At 32.3% G+C, this 27,258-nt stretch overlaps 3 protein-coding genes and 1 long non-coding RNA gene across 15 annotated transcripts; 2 read left to right on the plus strand and 2 right to left on the minus strand.

Annotated features, from left to right (window-relative positions):
- Positions 1-345: 345 nt before the first annotated feature.
- On the minus strand, positions 346-4,904 carry LOC103489841 (plasmodesmata-located protein 1). Its single transcript, XM_008449153.3, has 2 exons — positions 3,605-4,904; positions 346-667 (listed from the first exon to the last, which is right to left on the minus strand). Exons 1-2 carry the CDS (start codon positions 4,347-4,349, stop codon positions 540-542), a joined length of 873 nt encoding a protein of 290 aa, XP_008447375.2. The 5' UTR covers positions 4,350-4,904; the 3' UTR covers positions 346-539.
- Positions 4,905-7,858: 2,954 nt separating this feature from the next.
- LOC127148889 (uncharacterized) lies at positions 7,859-10,856 on the plus strand. Of its 2 annotated transcripts, XR_007820099.1 has the most exons (5): positions 7,859-8,182; positions 8,946-9,103; positions 9,201-9,296; positions 9,383-9,483; positions 10,180-10,856. It is a non-coding gene; the product is annotated as an uncharacterized LOC127148889 (long non-coding RNA). The 2 variants fall into 2 exon arrangements; XR_007820098.1 differs by having other exon boundaries at positions 9,201-9,483.
- A 4,818-nt stretch (positions 10,857-15,674) lies between these two features.
- Positions 15,675-20,825, plus strand: LOC103490060 (homeobox-leucine zipper protein HDG2-like). The gene is made up of 10 exons (XM_008449431.3): positions 15,675-15,868; positions 16,587-16,737; positions 17,341-17,526; positions 17,800-18,075; positions 18,249-18,362; positions 18,462-18,674; positions 19,385-19,559; positions 19,708-19,949; positions 20,290-20,403; positions 20,487-20,825. The coding sequence occupies exons 2-10, from the start codon at positions 16,735-16,737 to the stop codon at positions 20,823-20,825; spliced, it is 1,662 nt and encodes a 553-aa protein (XP_008447653.2). The 5' UTR covers positions 15,675-15,868; positions 16,587-16,734.
- On the minus strand, positions 17,705-27,258 carry LOC103489843 (uncharacterized). Of its 11 annotated transcripts, none has more exons than XR_007820538.1 (5): positions 26,312-27,235; positions 24,546-24,795; positions 21,998-22,191; positions 19,883-20,015; positions 19,244-19,469 (listed from the first exon to the last, which is right to left on the minus strand). XR_007820538.1 is itself a non-coding variant. In XM_008449160.3 (4 exons), the coding sequence occupies exons 1-3, from the start codon at positions 27,121-27,123 to the stop codon at positions 22,003-22,005; spliced, it is 1,251 nt and encodes a 416-aa protein (XP_008447382.2). In that variant the 5' UTR covers positions 27,124-27,235; the 3' UTR covers positions 17,705-18,091; positions 21,998-22,002. The 11 variants fall into 11 exon arrangements, 9 of the variants coding, with proteins under 9 accessions (XP_008447382.2, XP_016900438.2, XP_050940334.1 ...); XR_007820537.1 differs by having other exon boundaries at positions 19,244-19,622; XM_008449160.3 differs by lacking the exons at positions 19,244-19,469; positions 19,883-20,015 and adding an exon at positions 17,705-18,091.

Consider the following 27,258-nt stretch of genomic DNA (forward strand, 5'->3'; position numbering starts at 1 on the left):
CTTTAATATTTTTAAAGTATTTACAAAAATATTAACAAATACCCAATCTTTAACATCTAGATATATCAAACCTTCCCATTTATGGATGTACAATGACATATTCATAGATATATTCCAATAAAACCATTCTTCCTCTCTAATTAAGTTATGGCCACAAGGTAAAGAAAAATAAAGTAAGAACATAAATGAGATAAAAGTAAAGCATGTGGAAGTGAGAAGAAGACAAATGTCTTTTCCTGTCTTTGTTGCACTCATTTTCATGTAATCTTCCTCTAACTTTACTCTCTTTTTCACTAACTTACAAAATGAAAAAAAAAAAAAAAAAAAAAAAATCAACCTTGGATCTTAAAAAATAGAAAAGAACCCCATATAAATTTTGCTTAAAAATCATATAGTTTCCTTACACTAACACACACATATATCTTACTTTGTAACTACAGAAAGATAAAGTGCTATTTATCCTATCCTATCTTCATTCACATAAAAGAAGATTATATTCATATAATATGAAAATTACCATGAGAGAGTGTTAAAAATAATCAACCTCCATGTTTACTTTTTTTCTTCATCACTGATCTAACAAAAAGCAAACAAACAATAAGAAATGCCAATGCTGCAAATCCTCCCACTGCAAGAGCTACTGTTCTTTGTGTATTATGTCGAGACCCTACACACCATTCAAATCCAACGGTTAGATGATATAATATTACATATATAGTTCTACATATAATAGCTTAAATTTTTAGGTCAATCCATGATTTACAAAATTGGTAGTTTAGGCAATTGGGTTCAAAACTTCAACAATATTATTTTCTACCTAATTAACTTTCACATCTTGAGTCTTCTACTGATTTAACACCCTAAGGTGTTACATTCATCAGCAAGGAATGTATAATTCCATACTTGCATGAACTGAAAATGACCCAAAAAGCCCTGCTCTCTCTCTCTCTATCTCAACATTTTATATTGAAATCAGTCATTTCGTTTCCATTTTCAAGAAAAGCAAACTAAAGTAATATTGGGTGGCAAAGGGGCTAAGAGTCCACTAGTAAAGGAAAAGGACTCGTTAGTGAGAGAGAGACAAAAACAAAAGTTATATTTGTTTAAAACATATTAAGTGCTATACTTTCTACAACTTTTAATCAATATTTTGTCCCATTAAGTTTTTGAATGTCAGTATAGTTTAATTAGGATTCACAATAAGAGGTTTGTGATTCAATTCTTACGCCTATTATTATACTTGAAAATTTGTTAAAACATTTTGAATTATCAACGTGAGCATGATTTCAAAACACACAAGTTAGAAAAAAATATTAAAAAACTGAAAATGAGATGGAAAAATCATTAAAATTTAGAGACCTACTAAACACATCGTCTTTTTAAGTTTATGGATGAAATAGAACTTGAAAGTTCATATACCAAACTTGTAAGTTAACAAAAAATAATATAGCAAGGACTACAAAAGATGTTTAAAAAAGTTTGAGAACTAAAATAGATATTTTAAGATTTCATTAACCAAATTGTAATGATCTTTCAAATTGAAAGGGAGACAACCAAATAAAACAAAATAAAAAGTTGACTACGAAAATGATATTTTAAAACCATATTGTAATATAATATAGGTAAGTTTTCATAAATATAATAAACTACTAAAATATTCACTACCAATGTAACAAAATCCATAAATTTAGCTGTTTTTTAAATATTTCAAATTTGTACTTTCTTCTTTCTTCTCCCCTTCTCCCCCTCCACTACAATTTTTTTTATCATCCTATTTCCTTTCTTCTTCTTTTTTTTCCGCTACGATTTCTTTCCATGGTCTTTTTTTTTTCTCTCTCTCTTTTTTTTACTTCGTTTAGATTTAGGTAATCAAATCTGATTTCTTTCCATCGTCTTTCTTTTTTTCCTTTTTTTTTTTTTTTACTTCATTTAGATTTTGGTAACCAAATTTGATTTCTTTCCATCGTCTTTCTTCTTTTCCTCCTAGTTTTTTACGTAGTTTAGATTAAGGTAACTAAATCTAAAATATCGTATATAAAGAATCTTGAAAAAAAAAATAGTTTATATTAAAGTAGCCAAATCTAAATGATCGTGTAAAAAAACGATCGTGTATCAAAAGTATTAAAAAAAATCGTTTACACTTAGAGTAACCAAATATAAACGACCAAATCTAAATGATCCTATAATCAAATCTAAACGATCGTGTAACCAAATTAAACGATATATTTGAAAAAATAAATCGTTTAGATTTGACTATCCAAACCTAAACGATCAAATTTAAACAATCGTGTATCAAATATATTACATGTGTTTTTGACAACGTTGTTGACGAGACATTTTTATATTTTTTATTGTAAGTTTGTACATTTTTTACATCTTCAAAATTGTTCTATAAATATTTTGTGGTCTTGTTATATTTTTTAAAATAACCCTATAATATAATGATCCTAAAGTGTTTTGCTTTAGATAGAAAGACAATTAAGCACTCATAAATGACCCACATACACACGTACCTACATACCACCTCATACTATTTTTCAATCAAAAACTTCCAACGCTCCACCTCCAAATCATCCTTTATATAAAATAATTAAACTTTAAGAAACTATTCTTTTGACTTTCAATTGTTTTGATTGCAATCTGATTAATTAAAGGATAAAAAAAAAAAAAACCCCCTCAATTCTCATCTTCAAATATCCCAAAATCCAAACCTAAAACTAAAAGAATTATTCTCAACGAAACTTTCCATGAAATAAGAGTTTTAAACCTTAGGACTTTCAGTTGAGAGTACGCAAAAGTGGTAGTTGAGGTAATTTAATGAAATTTCTTACCATTATGTATTAGGATCAAATTTGTTACGAAACTAATAAAATAAGTCTTCATCTATTAGTCTTCCTCTAACAAAACAATTTGCTTAATTTTGATGTCAAGTATTTTAACTCTTCAATTTAAAAACAAAAGTATAGAAAATAAATGGTCACATCTTGGAAACTATTTGATTTTTTATTTTTCATTCTATAAAAATTCTTTAGCATGGTTTTCTTTCTTAAACAACCTATATAATTTTAGTAAAATGGGAAAATACCTTGGGGTTTTTTTTTTTTTTTTTTTGCTATGTTGGGTCTACTTTATAATTGGCTCCTAAGATCCAAAATTATACATTTAATCTTCAATTTTAAGTTTATCTATAACTTAGTCTCTAAGTTTCAAATTTTAGATTTTCGTCCCAAATAGAACTTACATGCTAAGTTCAAGTGTTTAATGTTAATGTTTATAAACTAAGTAAAATGAATTACAATACTTAATTAAGTTTGACTAATAAACATTATCGTTTTCTTAAGACATTATTAATAACATTGCTGTTGTAGGCTCTAGAACAATTTTTCATATTTGAAAATCATCTCAAATCCTTCCTCTTTACTCTCTATCTCTCTCTCTCTCTCTCTCTCTCTCTCTCTCTCTCTCTCTCTCTCTCTCTCTCTCTCTCTCTCATGTTTAACATCTGAAAGCGAAATTCGAACTACCCTAAAATGGAAAAAAAATAAGAACCAAAGAATTTAATGGTTCTATTCAATCAATTATAATTCTAAATTTAAATAATTACCTGAGGAAGAAGAAATACTCGGAATTCCATTTGGGTAGTAATTGTAACTGATATAACATTTGTTCAAATAAATCTGCCCAGAAATTGAGTCACCACACTCCCCATTAACCTTCTCCGCCGCCGTTTTCACACAACCGCCGCAATCGCCGCCGCTCAAATCCCCCTCACACTGTCCCAACACATAAACCGACCGATAACTTCCAGCATAAAACAGAGCACCGCCATTTTTTACTCCATTTTCCACCATTTCAAAGGCTGTATTCCTCCTCTCTTCAAACCCACTTCCGGCCACCTGAATCGACCCACAAACCTTAAACAGCAACTCCGTTCCCGAAACCTCCCGGAATCCGGCGATCTCATACCGCAAATAACACCCAGTGAGTTGTACTCTGGCGGCCAGAGCTTGGCCACAGAGTTTATCTGCCATGGATGGAATCTTACTAACACAGTCGTTACACTGTGGGAGTGAGAGATCGCCTCGGCATTGGAATAAACCTTTAAGCGAAGTTCCGCCGTCGCCTGAAGTTGTGGAGAAGAAGGGCTTCTGGGAGGATTGAGAGATGAGAGTGGAAAAGAGGGATTTGAGATTTTGGGTGTAGATTTGAGATGGGTCTGGGAATTTTTGTTGAGAACAGCCTTTGAAGATCAAGGAAGTGGTGTCTGTGGAGGATATGGGGAAAAAGAAGAAGGACAAGATGAAGAAGAAGAAGAAGAGAAATGGAGGGTTGTGAAGAGAAGGAGCCATTTGAGGAGGGGAAATTTGGTTAAGGAAGAAAGGATAGAGATGGGAATTTCATGAATGTTGAGGGATTTTAAAGGAATTTTGAGGAGAATGATAGATTTTGGGATGATGAAGAAGGAGGGGGAGGTGTGTGTGTGTGTGAACTTACAGTCGGTTTGAGTCGTCCATTCTTGTGGTTGTTTGTTGCAACTTTTTGTGTAAGAGATTAATGCTTTTGCATTCTCCCTACGGTTCCACCCCTACTCCTTTGTTGTTACCTTCTAGTTTAATATATATTTGTATTTATAGCCATTTAATTTCTATTTGATTTGTAGGTTTCAAAATGACAAGTAAATGTTTGTTTCAAAGGTAAGGATTGAGATTGTATGAGTTTGACATCCTAAGTCCAACCCTTGTCTAGGAATTGGAACAAAGTATTGTCGAAAACTACATTTCCTATCCAGTATATCCAAAAGGGGTTGTTTGGATTGAAGGAATAAGGATAGGAATAACATTGTCAGGAATAAATTATGCTGGAGAATATAATGTATAGGAATAAGATGTCTGGAGAATTCATTATAAATATGTTTGGTTGTGCAGGAAATGATATCAGCTTTTCCTAGGAATAAGTAATGCATGTGTTTGTTGTTGCATGAGAATGAAATATTATTTCACACAAATAAATGTTATTTTTGTTTAAATTATGTGATTACACTTGTGAGACCCATGCCTAAAAAAGAAGGGTCATTTCGGAAATAAGAAGTTAAGTAAGAGGAAAAGATGACTGTTAACCAAAGTAAGTGCCTTGGAAAGGTAATCTTGGTCCAACCTTGAGAGATATCAAGCAAGATAGAAAATAGAGAGCAAATCTCGGTGCTATGGTAGGGGCATCGAGGTGCTGGTTCAATCGAACTGGAGGACAGAATGCTTAGAAAGTTCAGAGCTCGGACAATCTCGAGGTCGTGTCTGACCGAGATTTGAAGAAAAGAGAAATATAAAGAGTTCTCAGGCCAACTTGGGGTTGAGTTTGGCCAAGATTAGACGTAGAGAGCAAGTCTAAGGAGATCTCAAGCCACCTCGAGGATGAGTCCGACCGAGATTGAAGGTGAAGAAGGAAATTAAAGGGTTCTCGGGTCTACACTACTACAAATTTGGGTTTTAACGAAATAAAATATGTCATAAAGAGTTTCATCGACACAATTTTTGGATCATTGAAGCCACTGTCCAGAAAGACTCTTTAACGACACTTTGAAAAATGTGTTGTTAAATATGATTAGATTACACCAAAATTGTTTCATTAATATCTATACCTTGACACAATAAATATGTCACTGTCATCTATAACTCGACACCAATATATTGTCATCAATACCCTTACATTGACGCAAATCATGTGCCACCGTTATCTATACCTCGACACTAATATACTGTCATTAATACTCTTACATTGACGTTTTAAATGTGTCATCGTTATCTATCACTTGACACGAATATATTGTTGTTAATACACTTACATTGACGCTTTAATTGAGTCACCTTTATCTATACCTTGACACGAATATATTGTCAATAATACACTTACATTGACGCTTTAAATGTGTTACTGTTGTCTCTCACGCGACACGAAAATATTGTCATTAATAACCTTATATTGACGCTTTAAATGTGTTACCATTATCTATACCTCAACACGAATATATTGTCATTAATACCCTTATAAAAACACTTTAAGTGTGTCACCTTTCAATATAACTCGACACTAATATATTGTCATTGTAATGTTTCGTTACACATAATTCTTGTCAAGAAATGTGCTTTGACGACACTGTTTCTGTTTAATAAAGGCTTATATGTCGATACATGTTTGGTGTCGTTATTATTCATTTTCGCAACACGTATTTTCCTATCATATATTTCTTCAATTCAGTTTCTCAAAGGATCCATCCAATATGCTGTGCCCCTTGTAAAGTCGATGGCAACTAGATACCAATGATTTCTATATTGATAGGTAAGTATGAGTTAAACTTAGAATGAAGGTCATATAGTTCATTAGGTGCATTAGCTGAAAAAAGTTTTACACATACCCTGAATTGTATGGAAACATCAAAATCTGACGATGGTCGGTCTCAAAAAATCTAGCATTCAGGACCTATACTCGATCTTATTTATTTATATCAACTGAAATAGAGCCAGTGTCTACAAACTTGTAGGATCCCAACGTTCCTTTCTCTTCCATCACTTTGTAAAGGTGACTACAAATATGAACAGCATAATGGACTTTAGTGCGTGGTACATGTTACTATATTATGTAATTGATGTGTAAAATAGGTACCTTACAACATGAATGCACCAATACATTGGATTGATATAGGTTGCATTTGACAAAATTCTTAGAGTGTCTTGAGGAATATGCAACATGTCCATTGATACCCAAAAACTTTAGCAGGTACGTGAATTTGAATCTTCGACCCAATATAATCAAGTTTCCATAGCAATAATCGTAGTGTAACTCGTGCTATCTTTGTATTTAGTGTCAACGACGATAATCGCGGATCAGCTTGGTACATGCTTTTCATCTGCCACAAACATAAAATGTCATCCATATGAAATATATTTAAACCAAATCCATCTTTTAAAAACACATTACCTTCTCATCTAGAGGAATGACCAAATGACAATGTCATAACAACTGTGAACCGACTTCTTGGGTAAGCAGAGTCATACCTTCCCTTGTTGGAACAGGGACGAAGTAGTTACCATCGGCAACCATGTCCACTGATACCTTCACGTTGTCACTATACATGTCATAGTCAAAAATAGTTCCAGCACTAACGACATTGTCCTCTTGGTCCCAATCGCAAGTCGACAAGAAGTTCCATTCTACAATATATAGTGAAAGAAAATATGAACATATTAATATATTGCGTCCGAGAAATTGGAAACTATAGGAATCACATTCATACTGACCTTCACTTTTGTCAAAGTCCCAGTTGATGCACAAACATCTTTATTCTCGTCACCAACCTTCGTCGCACATAAGTGTTGATTGATCAGATATTTAATAATTAGATAATAACTTTGAGTAAAAAAATAAAAGTAGATGTCTTTTACCTTATCATGTTTTTCTATCGTCAAGTCCTCTATTCCAACTTCTTCTTCTAGAACTTGTCTATTTTCTTTTTCTGTGTCATGGTCATTTGCATCATCTGACATGTCAATGCTTTTAGAAGCCATTTGACTCTTGATCTTGCACTCATCAGTAGTTTCTCTTTTTGTGGCCACTTCAGGAACCCTCTTATGGTTCATTAAAAATATGTATTTTAAAAAATGCTATTGTGATTTTTAAAAAAACTCGAGAAGAAAAAAGATGATATAATAATAATAATAATTAGAAAAACTGGAGAAGAAAAGAAAATAGAAGAACAAAAAATATATATTTTAAAAAATGTTATTGTGATTAAATCAAAGGCATATTTGAAAATGACTCAAAGAAAAAAATTCAGAATTTCATTTTTATTAATTTTTCAAGGTTTGCGGCGATTGCCAGAGATGGTGTAGCGAAAAAGGCAGCACAGTTTGTAAAATTTGTCTCTAGGTTCGATCTTTTTATTTTTCTTTTTATTACTTTTTCTTTTTAATGTTTGAGTTTTTGGGTCTAAAGGAAAAAGGAATACTTATGTGATTGTTATCTTCTTAAAATGTTTTTCTAGGGTTGTAACTTTAGCAATATTTTTCTTCTCTCAACCTTATATTCCCTCAACAATCATCTACAGGATGAGGTTCGCAAGCTTGCTGCAAAATTCAACCTATCAAACAAAGACAGAAAGGATTCACAAGGAATATGTTTCCTTGGGAAGGTACTTTGGGATGTGGTGATTTATACATATTTTTTGTTTGTTTGTCTTTTTTTTCAGGAGGCTAATGGCTTTCTCAAAATTCATTGTTCAATGTTTATCTATTTCTAATATGTTGGTGTTGGTATTTTGTATTTTAGAATACTTTTTACTACTTTTTAGAATTATTTATAGTAATATAGGCTGGCTTAAAGGATTTAGTACAAGACTGGCCAACTCGTGTTGAGATTTTCTGATGGCTATACTTTCCCAGAGCAAGTATTTTATTTTCTTATTCTTCTTGACATAAACAAATTTCATTCATCCTGTTTCTGAAGATGGGTCCCATTTAAGGTATCTTGTGGTAGAATTCATGTAGAACATGTTTCTTTGATGTGTAGATAAAATTTAGTGAATTTGTTGCAAGACATATTAGGGAGGATGAAGGTGTGATATTAGAGACAGAGTCGAGAGATTTTCTTGGCAAACGTTGAGGATTTTGATTCTACACAATTGGTGTAAACCCGATATTTTCTTTGGAATTTTTTTTTTAAATATGAAAGAAATAAAAGAAAATGAAAATTAAGTGTATAATTTTGTTATATAATTAATTATTTTTATAAAAGAAAAAAAAAGAAGAAAAAAGAAAGGATATAAAGGAAGAAAAAAGAATAGAGAAAAGAGAAATTCTATTTTTCTTTTTCTTCTTCTCTTTTCCTCCACCGCCAAACTTCTTTCATTCCATTCTTCGCCATTTTTCTTACCATTTATTCATCAAATTTCACAGGGGTTTCAAAGGGTAGAAGGCTAAGAAAGAAAGAAGAAGAAATTCAAAAAAATGTATGTTGAAGAAGACAAGGAGTTTGCAAGACAAACTTCTCTATAGTTCATTAACCACATCTCTCGTTTTTTATTGATTTCGAGCTATACAAAAAGAATTAAGAGGTGAGGTTTAAATTTACTGAAAGATAATTCATTTTCAAACAAATTTTATGAAGAAAGTTTGAGCACATTCTGATGTTCATTGGGTGATTTTTGACAGAGAAGACAAGGCAGGTTGTTTTCACGTGAAATCAGAAGATCTCTAGTTTTTCTTTAGTATTTTAGGGTGTACCGGTGGAGTTAGGATCTCTATTTGGTATTTTTAGAAAGCTTATTCAATTTAATACAACTTTCATGAAGAAATCGTGAACAAAAAATGACTGAAAATAAGTTAAATTGTAGGGACAATTTAAAGGGGTCGTGTTGTACGTGATTATTGGAGTGGTTCTGTTTCGAGGGATGTCTGAGATTATACACAGGGAATTAGATTTACATGCCTTGAGGTAAGTTATAGAAAACCTACAAATAAAGATTTTGACATAAAGAATTCTTATTTTGGTTAAGTATTGAAAGAGTTGTGATCATTTGAATTCCATGATGCGAATCTGAAAAATTTTGAGAAATGTGTGGAATATGGTTTTATTTCTTAAAGTTAGACTTCTTAAGCATCATCTTTAGTGAGCCATATCAAGCAAAACATTTCAAGATCATAATATTTAGATTTCTAATACTCGATTTTGGTTGTTTGACAGGCCAAGAGAAAATAGGTCAGGTTTACACACCGGGGAACTAGTTTAAGACTATGAGTGACAAAAACAAGTTTTGAAAATGATTCTTTAAAAAAATGTTTCTTATAACTAAATGTTTAACGTGCTTGACTAAGAGTTTATAAATGATATATGATTTCTATATTTAATTTTCAAGTATGAGTTTCGAGCTTAGATTTCATAATGGAATCCACATGTTAGCACGTAATTAATGAGTTTTGAAAAGCAGTTGAAATAGCATTTGTTTAAGCAAACATAGTTTAAGTAAAAATTATTTTAAGATTTTTAGTTTTTCCACATGAGTAAGTTTGAGTTTATGCAAGGTTAAGATAAGCATACATCTTTTAATGTTTTCATATGCTTTATGATATTTTCATTGACTACATGACTGATATCTTGAGCCTAAGGCTAGAGGATACCGTGTGCATACAGGTTACGTTCCATTGTTGATGTTGAGTGTACTCCGTGACAATGATGTTGTCGTGAGTGTTAGGCAAGACCCACTATGACAAAGATGATGGGAGTGATGGGCAAGCCCCACTACATCGTAGAATTAATAAACGTTGGTTGTACTAAACGTTTCCTACACAACATAATGAAGTCATGTTAGTTAAATAGTTTATAAATAAGAAATTTCTTGCTAGATTTTATAGATATACGTATTGAATATTTGAAGGAGCTATTTTCTGAAAATATTTACAGTTAACGCTTTGCTTGTTAGATTTATAAGTTTTCAAAGATTATCATGAGTTCCGATTTACAGTTTTAAAGTTTTGTCACTCACTGAGCTTTATAGCTTACCCTTCCAAAATGTTTTACCCACTTTTCAAGTAGAGATCGAGTTCCCGATGCCTGATAGACTGCCTTAGTCTACTGAAGCTCCGATATAGATTGTCAGTACGTGGTTAGAGTTGTGCATAGAGTCTGTTGTGTTATGATGTATATATTTTTGTATGATATAGATACTCTACAGTTTGTGTAAGCTTTAGGAGCTGCGGTTGTGTAAACCTTTGTTGGTTATGTTTTGGTTAAGGTGTCTCCAGGTTTACTTGCGAAATCAGTTATTTTTGGGCTACAGTTCATGTATGTATATGATTAGTCTAGGTTCCGATGTGTTGTGTTGCATGTATAATAGTTTATATACTAGATTAGTAAGTTTATCACGTTAAAGAATTCAGCAGAATCGACAGATATCGGTAGAGAAAAGTGTTGTCGATCAGCTTCGCGCCGTCTTTCGGTCTAAGCTAGCAGGTAGTCCGAAATGGGGTGTAACAATTGGCCAAAGCCAAGGTCTAAGACTTCCTGGAGGACCTTGGTATGTCTTCTTAGTTTCTTTTCTTTAAGAATAAATTTGACGATCTCTAGTTGTTGTATGACTATTTTACCAAAACTAAAAGAAATCTTCACCTCTATTTGGTACAGAGATTTAAGCATTCGGATGTGTCAGTTTGACTTTTAGTGTCCGTTTACATTGAGATTATTTCCAATCTGGTGCTTCATAAGTTCACATTCTTTACTTCCATCTCTTGTTGAGCTATATTACAATAACGATTTTAGCTTTTTTACCAACTAAGGCCTAAGACCTAAAATTATCATGATGTCTTTCACTGGGAGCTACCACTAAACGAATTACTGCAATAGAAGAAATGGCTACAAGTTAATACAATTAGTTAGGCCCTCATCTTTGTGACATAAGATTTTGAAGTTAGTCATTTGTGGAGCATCTTGGCCTCTTATTGGTTGCAACTTTTGTTATTGCTCTCTTAATGTTTTTTTTTTTTTTTTTTTTGGTGCAAAGGATGATAAATGAAATAGTTAAACTTTTCACTTTCTTTGTGTTTGGAGCCAGGTTATATATATAAACATACACAATATTAAGATTTGGTTTTAAATATATACAAGTAAAAGAGAAATATTATAGTTTCTAAAAAAACATTGTTAGACATAACATGAGACAAATAACATTAATTTTAACTATTTGGCGACATAAAAAATGGACATTAATACAAGAATTTAATAAAAATAAATTTGTAAAAATGGACCCAAAAGACAAGACTTTAATGTCGATTTTAAACTCGTCGATTTTAAACCGACATTGAAGGTCTTCAATAACGCTATCAAAGATATAGGTTTTAAACCGACATTAAAGTCCAACTGACACTAAAGGCCTTTAATAACATTAGCAAAGATGTCGGTTGTCAACCGACATTAAAGGCCAAATTTCTTCCGGTGGTGCAATTTAAATCACAAGCATAAGTGGTGCTTTATATTATTATCATTATATATTCATAACACATAAAATATAATCGATACATGATTTATATGTCAGCCATATTGGTGTTTCTAGGATGGCCTGAGATTTTGAAAATCTAAGGATAATAGAATTAAACTAACTAGATCAATTTTGAAATTCACGTTTATTCTTCGATATCAAAAAACAATAATAAATTAATAAATAAAAACAATCGTATTAAGACTTAATCCATGAAAAATCAACCAAACAAAACTTAATCAAAGTTAGTTTTTTGTATTTTTTAAATATCTCTTTCAATTTATTTATTTTTTATTATTATTATTATTTTGTTAATCTTTTCTCATCAAACTGGGTTTTTTATCTATTAAAGAAAAATCAAATAAAATTATTTTAGAAGTTTTTTCAAAAATATAAAAAAGCGGTAAAGTATTTTCACTGTATAGAACAATTCAGAAAATGGAAAAAGTTTAGAGGCACACCGTGTAAAATACCAAAAATGCTCTGTCAACAATGCGTAATGCGATTTGGTACACAATCGTTTAGATTTGACTATTGTTTGGTACACGATCGTTTAGATTTGTTTTTTTCAATTCTATCGTTTAATTTGGTTACATGATCGTTTAATTAATTTGGCTATACGATTGTTTAGATTTGGCTACACGATCGTTTAGATGTGGCTACACAATCGTTTAGACGTGGCTACACGATCGTTTAGATTTGGCTATACGATCGTTTAGATTTGGTTACCCCAAATCTAAACCAATCTAAACCATTTTTTTTTCAAAATTTGATATACGATCATTTAGATTTTGCTATATGATCGTTTAGATTTGGAACCAAATCTAAACAATTTTTTTTTTCAAAATTTGGTATATGATCGTTTAGATTTGGCTACACTATCGTTTTTTTTTTTTCAAAATTTGGTATAGACGATTTTTTTCAATATTCTTTATACACAATCTTTAGTTTTGGTTACCCTAACTTAAATGCCTAACCAATTTTTTCAAGATTCTTATACACCATCAGATTTGGTTACCTAATCTAAACGTAAAAAAGAAAAGAAGAAAGATGATACGATGCATGCAGTGAATGAAAAAAAAAGAAGCAGAAAAAAGAGAAAGAAAGACATGCAAGCACCTGAAAAAAGAGAGAGAAACAAGAAAAGAAGAAAGACGATATGATGAATACAGTGAATAAAAAAAAAGATACCTCTGAATAACTGGCTTACAAAATTCAAAGATAATCTCCTTTCCAAATTTCTGAGAAGTTAAATCCTTGTCTGAAACGGTAAATGGATAAATTTGGGTAAGAAATGGAGTACCCAAAATTACTTCCTCAATCAGGCTCTTAACGAGGAGAAATGAATTTACGAGGCACACGTCTTCTTTACAAACATGTACCTTGGATAGCTTGTACTTAATTTTTAAAGAATTGTTACCAGCTACTTTGAGACTTTCTCTGGTTATCTCAAAGTATTTGGATGGAATGATTCCTTCCTAAATCACATTTTGATCAGCACCTGAGTCAACTAATGTCGTTGCTTCAAACTTATAATCTTTAATCTTTAACATAACCTTAGTTAGCCATTTTTTATTAAATATTTTACTGATAACGTTGATTTCATTACTTTGTGTTTCAACGTTCTCTTTTGAAATTATCTGTTCTTGAATCGCAACAACTGCATTTTCAAGATAAGATATTTGTTGTCTGTTTTCGTTAATTTCCTTCTTCAAGACTTTAATTTCATGTTGGAGATCTGTTACTTTAACCGGTGCAGCATGTTCTTTTGATAATAGATTTATCACAACTTGAAAGCTGAAATTCATTGGATCTTTGAACTTTTGATCGGGAGTCTCTAAGTCCTCTCGAAGTCTCAAAAGTATCTTTTTTTCTAATTGCTTCATCATTGACTTCTTCGATGATGTCTAAAAGACCTCTCTGGATGCTTGTGAGAACATTAATGCAGCCAGAACAAGGAATCGCCTCTTCGTTGTCTGTTTCATTTTCTGACAACGAAGGTTTCTTTGAAGATTCTTCGAGGAGGGCGTTGAGAAGATCTTCTTCCTTTTCGGAGGAGAATTCCTCTTCTTCGAAAAATAATTCTTCAGATTTGACAACCTTCAAAAGAGATTGTTTTTCATTTTCATCAATCTCCATTAGGTTAATTTTCTTGACATCGAGGCATCTATTGGCATAATGACCCTTCTTATTGCATTTGAAACATGTGGTATTTTCTTTGGAAAATTTCTGCTTGTTCTTACTTTTGTCGTGGTACTTTCTCTTGCGGTTAGAGTACCAATGTGATTCACTCGTTTTACTCCTTCTAAAGACTTTCTTGGAACGACTCTTCTTTCTAGAAGGAGTGTTATTAATTCCTTATTGCTTGCAAAAGGATCCCATTTCCCTTCGATGATCTGTGTCCTTTGCAATCTTTGTAGCGTGCTTCTGCTGTTGACAAATTTCTAAACACACCTTTTGAATAGTGGAATTGATATCTTCATAGGAGATGTCTTCCCAATCTATATCTGTTCCTCCCCTATTTTTTAATATTATCAAAATATTTCAATTTATTGACCATATCTTTTAAATCGACTAAAATAAAATTTATTTTGATTTCTTTTGTTCTATTTGAGTAGATAGTTTTGATAATTAAACCCAATGTAATCTTAAAAAAAATACATTGTGGTTCTCAATTAGATTAATTGAGTTTCTTTTTAAAAAAAAAAACAAAAACAATTCTAGTTCATTCGTTAAAATTGACATTAAAACAATATTAAGTTTTAATACACAATTTTAAGAACTTAAAAAGAATTATTAAACCGAAATATGAAAAAATTATTAAACCGAATTATGAAAGTTCACACTTCGATAAAGACACTAGAGAATTAATTTGGTTAATAATAATAATAATAAATAAAGTTAGAGTGTGTTTCGATTTGATTAAATTAAGAAATAAGTTGTTTTGGAAAAAATATAATGTATTTCGCAACTACATAAAATAAATTTTGAAAAAATAAATTTATAGAATAATGTGGTTTAGGATAAACACCTGAAACCAACTTTTAGGAAAATAAATTTTGTATGTTTAATGGTTAATGTCCTTAAGTTGGTCATTTTTCTGTGACACAATTTTTTTTTCTTTTTGGTAATTGTCATTGTTTGACTTCCAATAAGCCAACTTCTGATTATCATTTTACAGTGAAGTCTCCGAACACCTCAAACCACCGATGATACAAATTCCATATATATACAAATCTTTTACTCTATTACAAATCAAATCAATTTTTGCCTAAAAACACGTTTATGAAAATGAATTTTTTAAAAAACATTTTTTTTTTCTTAATTCATTCTAAACAGACTTATAGTTTGGTTAACATTTTGTTTATATATATATATATATATATATATATATATATTATATATATATATTATAGTACAAAATAATAACTTTGCAAAAAAATTAATATAAAAAAGATTTATAAATTAAGACTATTCAACCTCAAAAACAGTTCCTATAAGTAAGTTTGTTTTCAACTTATCAAAGATATGGAACATAAAAAATAAATAAGATGTTAGTTATCAGAATATTACCTTAAATAATATTTTTCTTATGAAAAAAAGAATCCCCAAAGCTTTATATACGGATTTTATTTGACATTTTTCCCTCTCCTTCATCCCTCAATTCTCTATTTCCTTTTCCCCCATTAAAGTTCTCGGAAACCTCAAATTGCTCACTCACAAGGGTGATCAAACAGTTCTATCCCTTTATTACACTCTAATTATGATATCCTCTTCTGTGTTCTTGATTTCTTGAAGCCTCGTCTAATGGAATTTCGATTTCCCTGTTTCCTATCACAATTTTTCACTGTAAGCACACATTTTAATCTGCCTTCTCTTTGTTTAGATCATCCCTTCCATTGCCGGATTATCTTTACTACATTGATCCCTTATGCTGACTATCAATACACGAAATCTTGTTTAACACAGGGAATATGCAAACTAGAAAGACGATGGATGTTATAATTGATTAATTTTGGAGTTTCTGGTGAAATTGTGACCTAAATCAACGATGTTTTTTTCTTAAGTAAAAAGGGTTCTTATCTATGGACATTTCGACTTCCATTTCCATCTATTGTGATCGATTTCTTTTTCTTGTTTAATTTATCTAAAATTCTGAGAAAGATTTAGCTATGTATAATCAGCATTTCTCTTTTCTTCTTCAACAGTCCTTAATTGTAACCTATTAGTGTATGTCCTTCAATGTAAATACAGACATGTATAAACTTATACATATTTGATTCTTCTGGAATCTTATGTCATTTTAATGTTGATTGCCATCTTTTCATAAATTATACTTTTTTCTGAGAACTATACTTTCGAATTGTAAGCCATCAAACTCTACTATAGATTATGAATAGGCCTTCATCAAGATGTAGCATTTCTCTGTGAAGAGAAAAGAAGAGCAATATCTGATTTTCATTCCCTAAACCAATTGACATTTATAAGCAAAAGAATTTATTGGTATGGCCTGAAGAAGTTAAGATAAAGTTCATTGTGGTATGTTTTACTTCAACTTTCTTTCCAGGAAATATTTGAGCAGTTCTCCTTTGCTGATGCTGATTTGAGAAAGGAACACCCAGAATATCCAGTCCACTGCAATTTCTGAAATGGGACTTGGAAAGGTAGTGTATGCAGTGAAGAAATAAAAGAGCTGCTTGTGATTTTTCAAGAAGATGGTAAGATCTTGGTTTCTTTCCCTTTAACACATTATTATAGTGGGAGGGACTCCAATACTCGTGAAAGAAACAGCATTAGTGCTGATCTTTTAAGAGCTTAAAAACTAAGAGCTTGGACATGGCTTATTGCAATGACTTCACTAGCCCATTTTGTTGTGGAATCACCCTTGTCCAGTGTATGAGAAACCACGATTGGGAATTACTCTTGATTCCAAGCATTCTTTGTTGGATCCTTTGAACATGTTTTCGGTAAAATAACATTTTTCATTTTCAAAATCATTACGAAACATGCTTATAATCATTCAAAATCAATTGCATATTAGGTTTTACACTTCTAAAAACAATTTTCAAATCATCAAAATTGGTTTGGAAGGATTAAAGCATGTTTCAAAATTATTTTGAAACAACAAAAGTGATTTTGAACATTTTCAAAATCACTCTAAAATATGGACTTCACTGATTTCTATCTAGTTTCAGGAATGGTTGATTAGGAAATCTATTGTCCAATCTACAATTTCCAGGCTCAATTTTAATCCAAATTATGTGTGAGGGAACTATGTCACATTAGCTCACAATGTTATAATCTTTTCCTTTTCAATTCAGACAACCCTTAGACTGAAAGATCGCACTGAAAATCAGTGCTCAGAAATGTTGCTTGCAACGGAAACTAAGTTACCCGAGATTGAGGGATTGGTGCCCAAACCATCCGTTGAACAGATAAATGATCATGAAGAAGTGTCTAATCCGGAAAACGATGCCCCTATTGAGGTTTCATATGATAACTCTAATGTATGTTTTACTTCTACCACTAAACAGTTATTATTTGCTATTTTAGACTAGTTTCTTGAAGTAACAGCATGTTGGAAGTGAAATCACTTTTTATCATGATCGGACCACTTTCAAATATGGCATCTTTAAAAGTGAATGACCAAACATTTACTCGATTTCAAATGGAAAACATGCTTGGTTTTGAGGACGACAAGAGTAATTTTTTATCCTTTGAAATCACCACCAAACATGCTGTTGTGCGAGTTAGAATCATTAACAGAATCAACATTGCAGCATTCGTGCCTGGTGGACATTTTTTACAATGATGAACTCGACTTCCTTGAAGTGCAAAGGATAAATAATATAATAAAAGCTGCGTACAAGGAATTCATGGCAATAGCTATCGCAGCAAAGGCTTGGATTTTGGATCCTCCAGCAGTAGGTGCTGTAGAGGAATTTCAAGAGATGTTCCACACTCCACCACCTCATGGATATACAGTTGAACGTACAGTCGAGACTGCCATTCTTTCTATTCCTTCACGTTCACTGATGTCAATAATGATGGATGGGGTGAGCTATCCTCAACCTGACATTAGATTTCAATTATTTCTGTTTCTCTCCTGTAAGCTTAGAAGTCATCAAACAAAAGACTTATATCTCGTTAAATTTAACTGCTAGACTTAAGTTTAAGTTGATAGGTAATAGTATGTTTGACATTTTTCACCCTTGTCCACATTATACAGGGGAAATGGGCTTCAATGTTTTCAAGCATCATTTGTTCTGAATCAGATGAAATTGTTCTCGTTCCTTTGAAAAAATTTTGGATGACTGGTCCATGTGATTGGGACTTTGTATTGGTAACCAACCTGCTAAATCGTGTTTTTCATTTTTAAACTCTAGATAACACAGAAATATATATATATATATATATATATATTAACTTTATCATATGATAGATGAATGCCCAGTTTAGACTGCCAGCTGAATTCCTGCCAAGATGGAACACTCGCTTTTTGAGATTTAAGAAACTGATCGTGGGGGATACATATGCAATTTTTGATGTGTCAACTGATTATTTTGAGAATATGACAGCTGATCCTACACAGAAAATTGTATATAAACGGAGGCCTTCAGGACTGATAGTTCGACCGATTGGTTTTCTGTCTGAGGTTTGTTTACAGAAAACCATCGTCTTTCCGTGATTGAGTTTTTTTTTTTTTTTAATAAGTACAGAATTTTGAAATCCAACTTTTATGTTTGTTTATACACGTTACATATATACACATACATATACACACGTACATGTATACACATACATATATGAGTCGTTCTTTGAAGTTGATGAAGATTTTTATAAAAGAATAATTAAATCACAAGTTTGGTCTCTAAATAATGAAGCGTTTGTTTCAAAAGTGTCTAATTTTGTGTTTAATGGGTCATAACATGCCTTATAGGTATCTTATATGTTCAAAGTATTTTAAATATAATTTTATTTATTGGTTGTAAAATTTAAGTTTATGTCTAATTGTACCATTAACTTTTATTTCTTTTTTCCTGGTATCTTTAATTTAAAAAAACATCAATACGCCAAACATTTATTAGACTCAGAATTGAAATTATGAAAAACCCTATTTGGCAATTTTTAGAGTTAAATAACCAAACAGACATTGCTTTAAAAAGTTTGTGAACCGATTAAACACTTGTAAAACATACAGAGAATGGACATAAGCCCTCAAACTTCAAAAACCAAACTTATAATTGAAGTTTAAATAATTGAAAATTTGATTGCAAGGACCAAATGAGCTTTTTATACAAAACTTGAATAAACTCCAAAAGCTTAAACAAAAAGTTATTGATTTATATTTTCTATTTTTTACAGGTCATATGGATAGAAAATGCAGAGGTGAAGAAGATTGACATCCCTAACCATATGCACTCAACGTTCACTCCAAACTTTCATTTAACTGCAAAGCAATGGATCAGCATGATATCGCAAAATTTGAAACGTATAAATGGCAGGATAGTGACTCCAGATATGTTCGATGAAAGCATGGGTAAGGTTTCTTGTTTTCCAAATGAAAAATACTTGCATGAACTGTACAAAAAATGTGTGCAGCCTAAACAAAAGATATTGGGATTAGTTTAGAGAGAATCTGCATATTATCCTAAATATTTGATTGTATTTCATTACTGTAATAACAGATGTGCCTGATTTGCTGACAATTGGGAACAATCTGAGGAAATATTTTCTACAAACAGTTAATCCTTTTCCAACAGAAAGAACATGGGATTTGTTTTCTGATGATAAAATAAGGATTTCGAGAGACATAAAAGCAAGTTACATTGGCTATCACGATGATTGTATTGCCATACGTACCGTATGTATTGCTGAAACCCCCACCACACTGTTAACATATCTAGACGTAAATAATCACATTTTTCAGGTATGCTCCTTCCTTAACTCCATGAATTTAGTCCCTCAACTCAGATGTTTGTGTCTAATTTGGTTCCTTCACTTTCAGAAGTATAAATTTAGAGATCTACTAGATATAGAAGAGAAAGTTTAAGATTGTATTAAAATAAAATTCAATTGTATATCTAGCATATTAGTTAATATTAAATTTTTTAGAAACTATACACAAATGAAAGATCAGACCTTTGAGACGCTTTTAGAAGTCCAAAGATCAAATAAACACAAACTTCAAAGTTTAGAAACTAAACTTGTATTTAATTTTCTATCTCTCATTCTGTGCCAATCAAACTTACATACATGACGACAAACAGACGAGCAAAAATTCACAAGCACAGCTCGAGATGGCAGTTGCACTTTTGGCAACAGATGAAAGTTCTTGCACTATTTTAAGTATGAAAAAAGAAATAGGAGACGAGGATTCTAAGGTACTTCTCTTTACATAAACTTCTTTACCTGATCCTTGCCCAAAACTTTTGCAGTTCAATGTTATGTTCCTTTAACGTGACAGGACAATAAATTTTTCCTACAAGAGTCTACAGAGAATGAATATTGCTCCTTCATCCTATCATCACAAATGTCAGAAGCGGATGTTCATATCTCTCTCCTACCAAGGTTTTGTAGGAATAGTTTGTTTTTGAGACCTTCCGGTTTTGCCATAATGCCTGCAGGACCAGGAGGTCTACAGTCCAAGGCATCATTTGTGACCATATATATTCGTCGGGAGCTCAAAAATATGAAAGTTGAACAAGTGATTGAAGCAATGAGTTGTCACGTGAATGCTGTCATTGATCGAATATCCAATATTCAATTTCCATGTGCTATAGATGGGGAGGTTGAACACAATTAACCCTCTAACCAGTGAGATGGGATAAAAACTCAGGTAATGTGAAAATTTTTCAAGCACAATTCTTTCCATTTTTTCTATTTCTTCTACCACCACCATTAAACCCATAATGTCCTAGACTTCAATTTATTCATGTTTGACGCTTCAAATTGGTGGTGAGCATTATTAGCAATATAGGTTTTGAAATTCAGCACTTCAAAGCTTGCAGAGCTGAATTTTTAATAGTGAGATAGGATAAAACTCATGTAATGTGGATAACTTTGCCCATGATGTCAAAGCAGGCTGCAGTTTATCCAAGTTTGTTGCTTCAATTTGGACTACATAGTTAGCAATATAAAGTTCTGGAACCTCCATTGGAAAATTTCGATTCATAATTTCGTATTGTCTTTTCTTTGGTTGAATGATGTCACGTGTTTCACTTACTATTAGAAGCAAGATGGGTTTGTGTAGTTAGAAAATCTGTTAGTTCACAAAATGTGGAAGAGTGTCATTTGTAATTTTATTAATTTTTTGGTTGGTCTCCTCTCTTATTTCCCTTTTTTAGTAGGCCTTTTTGTGGATGTTCCTTGTCATTCACCTTTAAATTCTTACAATTTTTTTGGTTATCATTTAATATTATAAATATATATTCTTATCAAAAAAAGCTTAATATTATAAACATATTTTTATTGGACGTTGAAGTTCTAGTTAGATACTTATTAAACCTTCATTAGTTTAACTTCATGGAGTCTTAAAATCATATGAGCACGTCTTCTTACCACTTGTTTGACACAACTCAATTCAAGAGTATTGTTTCTTTTACTTTCTCCTCTCTTCTCAAAGAATAATTGGCAGAAAGACTAAAGATTGGCTCTATTCTAAAGGAGACAAATGAAGAGAAGATAATATTAATTGTGCATCTCAGTCTAATTATTTTTGTATTTGTTGCTCTTTCTCAACATATTAAAATTCAATTTTCTTTATTATTTCTGCTTTCATAGTAGAAAAGTTAGAGAGGGTTGAACCAAGATGCTAGTAGCTATGTTCTACAAAAGCCCTTTGAATAACTTCGATTCCTTTTTTACCGACACACACAGAACAATCTCATTATAAAATGTTCTATTCATCTGGAAAGTATAAGACATCATCCAAACACAAATTTATGAATCCTAAACTAAAATGATTTGGAGAATTACCTCTGTCAAGCTGAAACCTGCTCAATTCTGCCTAAGAATGGAAGTGATCCTCTTTTGGAAGGTACTGACAGTGCTTCATGATAACAACTGGTAGGAATGGTTGGTCGAATACTCCCCGGATTTAGTGGAAACAATGTTTTGTAGTAGCCATCCATTATTGCGGTAAAGTTGCAAGTTGCCGACACCTTTGGAATCTGGTGAAAGGTTGAAAGAACACTGATTAAGGGGTGATAGAAGTTAAGAGCCTTACAAATAGATATAAGTACCCAACGTTGCTAAACTCGACTCAACAAAGAAGGGTTGAAATAGAAGGTACCATGATTTGTTAAATCTGGGATGAAAGCTTACAACTTAAAGGAGTTGAAACGTAGCATTAGGAAAATGGTAAAAGTCAGAAAACAGCCAACAAGACTCCAAATATTTTCTAAAATGATATTGTATTGGGAGCTGATTCTGTGTCTGTTGAGTAGAAAAAATTGTATCTATTTCAACATAGACCACCCTATCAAGGTTATGAATGAGCGTATTTGGACTAGTATGATCTCAACGATTTTAAGGACGGTTTGGGGAGAAATAAATGCTAGAAATTTCCAACAAAAGATGAACCATTAAAGGAAGTTTTAAAGTTCGCCATTACCAATGCTTTCTTTTGGTGTAAAGATGTACAGGTCATCGAGAGTGATAGTTTCTCGTTTCTAAGTACCAAATGGAAAGCATCTTTTGTATACCCTTTAAAAGGATCTTTCTCTTATATCTTTTGATATTTCATTTATTCAATGAAATTGTTTCATATCCAAAAGAAAACAAAACGAAAACCTAGATGAAAGCATAATTTGCTGATTGCAAGTGTGCCTTTAGATCATTGGCTACGGCTACTCCAAAAGAAAACAAAACGAAAACCTAGATGAAAGCATAATTTGCTGATTGCAAGTGTGCCTTTAGATCATTGGCTACGGCTACTCCAAAAGAAAACAAAACGAAATCCTAGATGAAAGCATAATTTGACTGATTGCAAGTGTGCCCTTAGATCATTGGCCACGACTACTAGGATATATAGACTACTTAACATCATTTGGACAAGTTGAAGCCAGTGTTGTTGAAGCACAGCTGGGCACTTGCCTGATGCTAGAGGTGAGGCAAGGCGAGGCCTTAACGCCTTGCAAGTACCCAATGTGAGCACCTTTAATAAGGCGCTTGTCTTTTCCGCCTTTCAAACGATTTGAACAATCAAAGTTTGTAAAGGTAAGTATCAAAGGAAGGGTCTTTTCAAAAATATAACAAAGCGACAAAATATTTACGATGTATAGAACAATTCCGAAAATGGAAAAAACTCACAGGCCCACAATGAAAAGTACCAAAAAATCTCCGTTAATCATGTCGTCAACAACACGCCTAATATATTTGGTACACGATCGTTTAGATTTGGTTATTGTTTAGTATCGTTTAGATTTGGTCATTTAGATTTAGATAGCCAAATTTAAACAATTTATTTTTTTAATTTAGTTACACGATTGTTTAATTTGGCTACACGATTTGTTTTAATTCTTTTGGTACACGATTATTTATTTTTTGTATACAATCGTTTAGATTTAGCTATTCAATCTAAAAGATTCTTTATACACAATCCTTAGATTTGGTTACCCTAATCTAAGACTTAAAAAAATATGAGGAAAATAAAAAAACGATGAAAAGAAAAACGATGAAAAGAAATACATAAAAAAGGAAAGAAGAAAACCATATTTGGTTACCTTAATCTAAGACCCAAAAAATATAAGGAAAAGAAGAAAGATGATGAAAACAAATCAGATTTTGTTACCCAAATCTAAAAGACTTAAAAAAACAAAAGGGAAAGAAGAAAATCATTGAAAAAAATCACAAAAAAAATGAAAAACATGAAATATTTAAAAAATGACTAACTTGATGGGTTTTGTTACACGCACCGTAAATATTTTACTAGTTTATTATATTTTGTGAAAATTTCCAAAAGGAAGAATTTGAAAAAGAAAAAGAGTAGAAGTAGAAACAAAATCATTTTTATTTTTATATCTTTTTTCAAATACTTTTTCCTCAAATAGAGCATTTTTATTCATTAATTATTATCTACTATTTTATTTTATCAAATGTGCCTCGCTTCAATCCTTTTTATCACCTCCCGTCTTGAGGCAATTAAAAAACTTGTCGCCTTAGAGTGCACCTTGCGCTTTGAAAACACTCATGGCTATAAATGGGTTTAGGCCTTCCTTTTGATAGCTGTCATTTTTTAAACTATTTGGATGAATTAAGATCCTTATTTTATATGATGGAAATAGTCTTTGATGAAATACCTCCTACTATAAACACTAAACTATCATTGTTTCCAAAAGCCTAGAGCGAACCTCTTCCCTGTAATATATACAAAGTTTATTGCTCATCACTCGTCCATTGTGGGCGAGTTTGGGTATCCAATTGATTCACGATTCACAAACCCCAGCATGTGAACAATATACAAGGATAGCTTTCAATAGTTAGTTCAATGAAAAGTAGTTGAAGGATTTAAATAACATATTACCTGATAAATGTCTCTCATGTATCCATGAAGATTATCATACTCGACTAGCTTCTTTTTGGTGCATTTAAACAGAACATTATACACCAGATCAAACCGAATCAAGGTTGTAAACAAGCAAACATCAGCTAGAGTCAAATTTTCACCGCACAAGTATCGTGAATGGCCCAAATGGTCATCTAACACATCGAGAATTGAAAAGAGCTCATGGACGGCTTTCTCGTATGCTTTTTGACTCTGAGCAAACCCACATCTACAAATGGTGCAACATTATAGAACTAATATATTGATAGAACCCAAACAAAACTAATAGAATATTGAAATATAATAGGTAAAAAAAACTTACAAGATAAAACACGTGTTTGAGGCAATTGGACCCTCTCTCTCTCGTGAGATCACCCAAGCCAATGAAGTCATAAACAAACTAAATTGATTTCAAACTTCCTCCTTTCCCGCTCCCTCTTTTTTTCCCTTTTTTTTCCGAATGTTTAAGTCAGTTTACATGTACAGATTAATCACATCGGACAGATCATTCGACCCTACAACATTCTCCACTCCCTCTATTTACAACCAAACCACCTGAAAACCTTCCTAGCTAATTACTAATATACCTTTTAATATTCTATAACACTCTAATAGCACTCCTATCATATTCACATCGAGAACAACTTTACTCTTAAAGAAACAAAAATAAACCAATATAAGGAATGATGATTGGTAGTTAATTTTTGCCATGGAAGTGAAAGCACAAGTAATTGACCTATGTAAATTTCTTTATAACTCAAGGATACATTTGGACAACCTATAGAAGAGATCGTATTCAAGTAAGATCGTATAGCAAACCTATGTAGACATAATTTAATTTTTAGCATTTTGCTATAAATGACCATGTTTGGTTCATGATTTTAAGTTTTTAAAAAATAGAGTTCGTTTTCTCACAATTTCTTTACAGTGATATAGATCTTTTCAAACCATTTGAATTTAAAGCAAAATTCCAAAAACAAAGAAAAGTTTTTAGAAACTATGAATGTTAGTATTTGAAAACATTCTTGAGATGTAGATAACCAAACAAAGAAACATCAGGTAGAAGTGGTCTTAAGAGGCAGAGTTTCTAAACACAAAAGTGAAAAGTCAAGGCCCCGAGTGATAATGATTTTGTTTTGAGCTTTCTGTTTTTTAAATTCATGCTTGTTTTCTCCTAAATTTCATACTATGGTTCTCACTTCTTCTTCTTCTTCTTCTTCTTTTCTAAGAAACACCTCAATTCGTAGTTGAATTCTAGAAACAAAAAAAGTTGTTGAGAATCGCTTTTTTTCATTTTCAAAATTTAGCTAAATTTTTAAAATATCAGTTGAAAGTATACAATACAACAAATAATTCCTCAAAACCTTACAACTAAAGTTAGAATCCAAATAAAATTTGTCTTCAGTTCAATCTATAATTTCAGTTGATACTTAGCATACATTACGAAACAACTACACAAGTTACAAAGAATTTTTAAGCACGGTCCGATAACAATCTGGTTTTTCGTTTTGAGTTTTTTTTTGTAAACTGTGCTTGTTTTCTCTCAATTCCTTATCCATGATTCTCATTATTTACTATGTAAACATTTGCATTCTTAGCTAATTTGATTTCTACAATTTTCAAGATTTAACTTGGATTTTGAAATCATTTTAAAAAACAAAGAATCAAAGATCAACAAATGGTACCAAACTTGACATTAGCAAGGTTACGCACAAGAAAGATTTATAGAGTAACTGAATCATTACCTATAAACTCCATTGTTGACATTAGGATATATAATGCTGTTCCATTCTTCAATCTTCCTCTTCAACAATGGCGGTGAGAGATCCAACTCTGGATTCTCAGCCAACTCATTAAGACCCGAATTAAAAATCTCAATTATATCAAAACTTTCATTACAAAGCACCTCCTTCTTCTCCGCATCCCACAGCATTGGCACAGTGGATCTTCCATTATAGCCTCCACGTTTCATTCTGTAAACTTCTTTCAAAGTTCTACACCCATTTGCCTTATCCAATCCCGGGTTTAGGGTTTCATTTTCAGCCTTTGGATTCTCTCGGAATTCCCAAGATCCGTCGGATCCAGGTCCGGCGATGGAGACCGGAACAGCGTTTTCGAGGCCTTTTAGAGCTCGAACAATCAATGTCCGGTGAGCCCATGGACATGGAAGGCCGACGTAGAGATGGAGGTTGTTCGTGGAAATCTTGGTGGCGCGAAATTGAGAGACGGGTCTTGTGTAGCTGCCGGAGGTGTCGGAAGGGGCGAGCTGGGCCATCATGAGCTGCCAGGTGGTTTCCCAGGCGGTACGGACGGTGGCTATGAGGAGCCCCGGTGGGAGAGATGGGCCCCATAAGAGATTGGTGATTGAGGCTAAGAGAGAAGAAGAAGAAGAAGAGGTGAGAGATTTTTTTGGGCCTGTTGATGGGCTTTGGTTTAGGGACATCCTGGGGATGACGTGGCATCTGGTCGGCCTTTTTGTTAATATCGCCGGTGGTGAATAAAGCTGCGGAGAGGGGAAGCTAGTGGCTGCAAAGATGGCGCCGGAGCCTGTTGTCATTTTTGTACAATTTTATTTTGGAAGTTTGAAGTATTTGCTGCCCAATCAATCTGTTAGGTCACCATAACCATTCAGTCGTGTCTCTCTAAAAAATTGAGATCTTAAAACTAATATCAATTTTCACTCTCAACCCTT

Source organism: Cucumis melo, chromosome 4 (assembly GCF_025177605.1).
Source record: "Cucumis melo cultivar AY chromosome 4, USDA_Cmelo_AY_1.0, whole genome shotgun sequence".
NCBI classification, from domain to species: Eukaryota; Viridiplantae; Streptophyta; class Magnoliopsida; order Cucurbitales; family Cucurbitaceae; genus Cucumis; species Cucumis melo.

Bases quoted from the DNA above. Each gene is read 5' to 3' on its own strand.
- LOC103489841 (XM_008449153.3), bottom strand. From the start codon at position 4,349: ATGGCTCCTTCTCTTCACAACCCTCCATTTCTCTTCTTCTTCTTCTTC. The intron at 668-3,604 runs GTAATTATTTAA...AATGGTGTGTAG, and splicing joins GAGTATTTCTTCTTCCTCAG to GGTCTCGACATAATACACAA.
- LOC103490060 (XM_008449431.3), top strand. The intron at 19,950-20,289 runs GTATGCTCCTTC...GACGACAAACAG, and splicing joins TAAATAATCACATTTTTCAG to ACGAGCAAAAATTCACAAGC. The intron at 20,404-20,486 runs GTACTTCTCTTT...TTAACGTGACAG, and splicing joins TAGGAGACGAGGATTCTAAG to GACAATAAATTTTTCCTACA.
- LOC103489843 (XM_008449160.3), bottom strand. From the start codon at position 27,123: ATGACAACAGGCTCCGGCGCCATCTTTGCAGCCACTAGCTTCCCCTCT. The intron at 24,796-26,311 runs GTAATGATTCAG...CACCATTTGTAG, and splicing joins GTCAACAATGGAGTTTATAG to ATGTGGGTTTGCTCAGAGTC. The intron at 22,192-24,545 runs GTAATATGTTAT...ACCTTTCACCAG, and splicing joins ACATGAGAGACATTTATCAG to ATTCCAAAGGTGTCGGCAAC.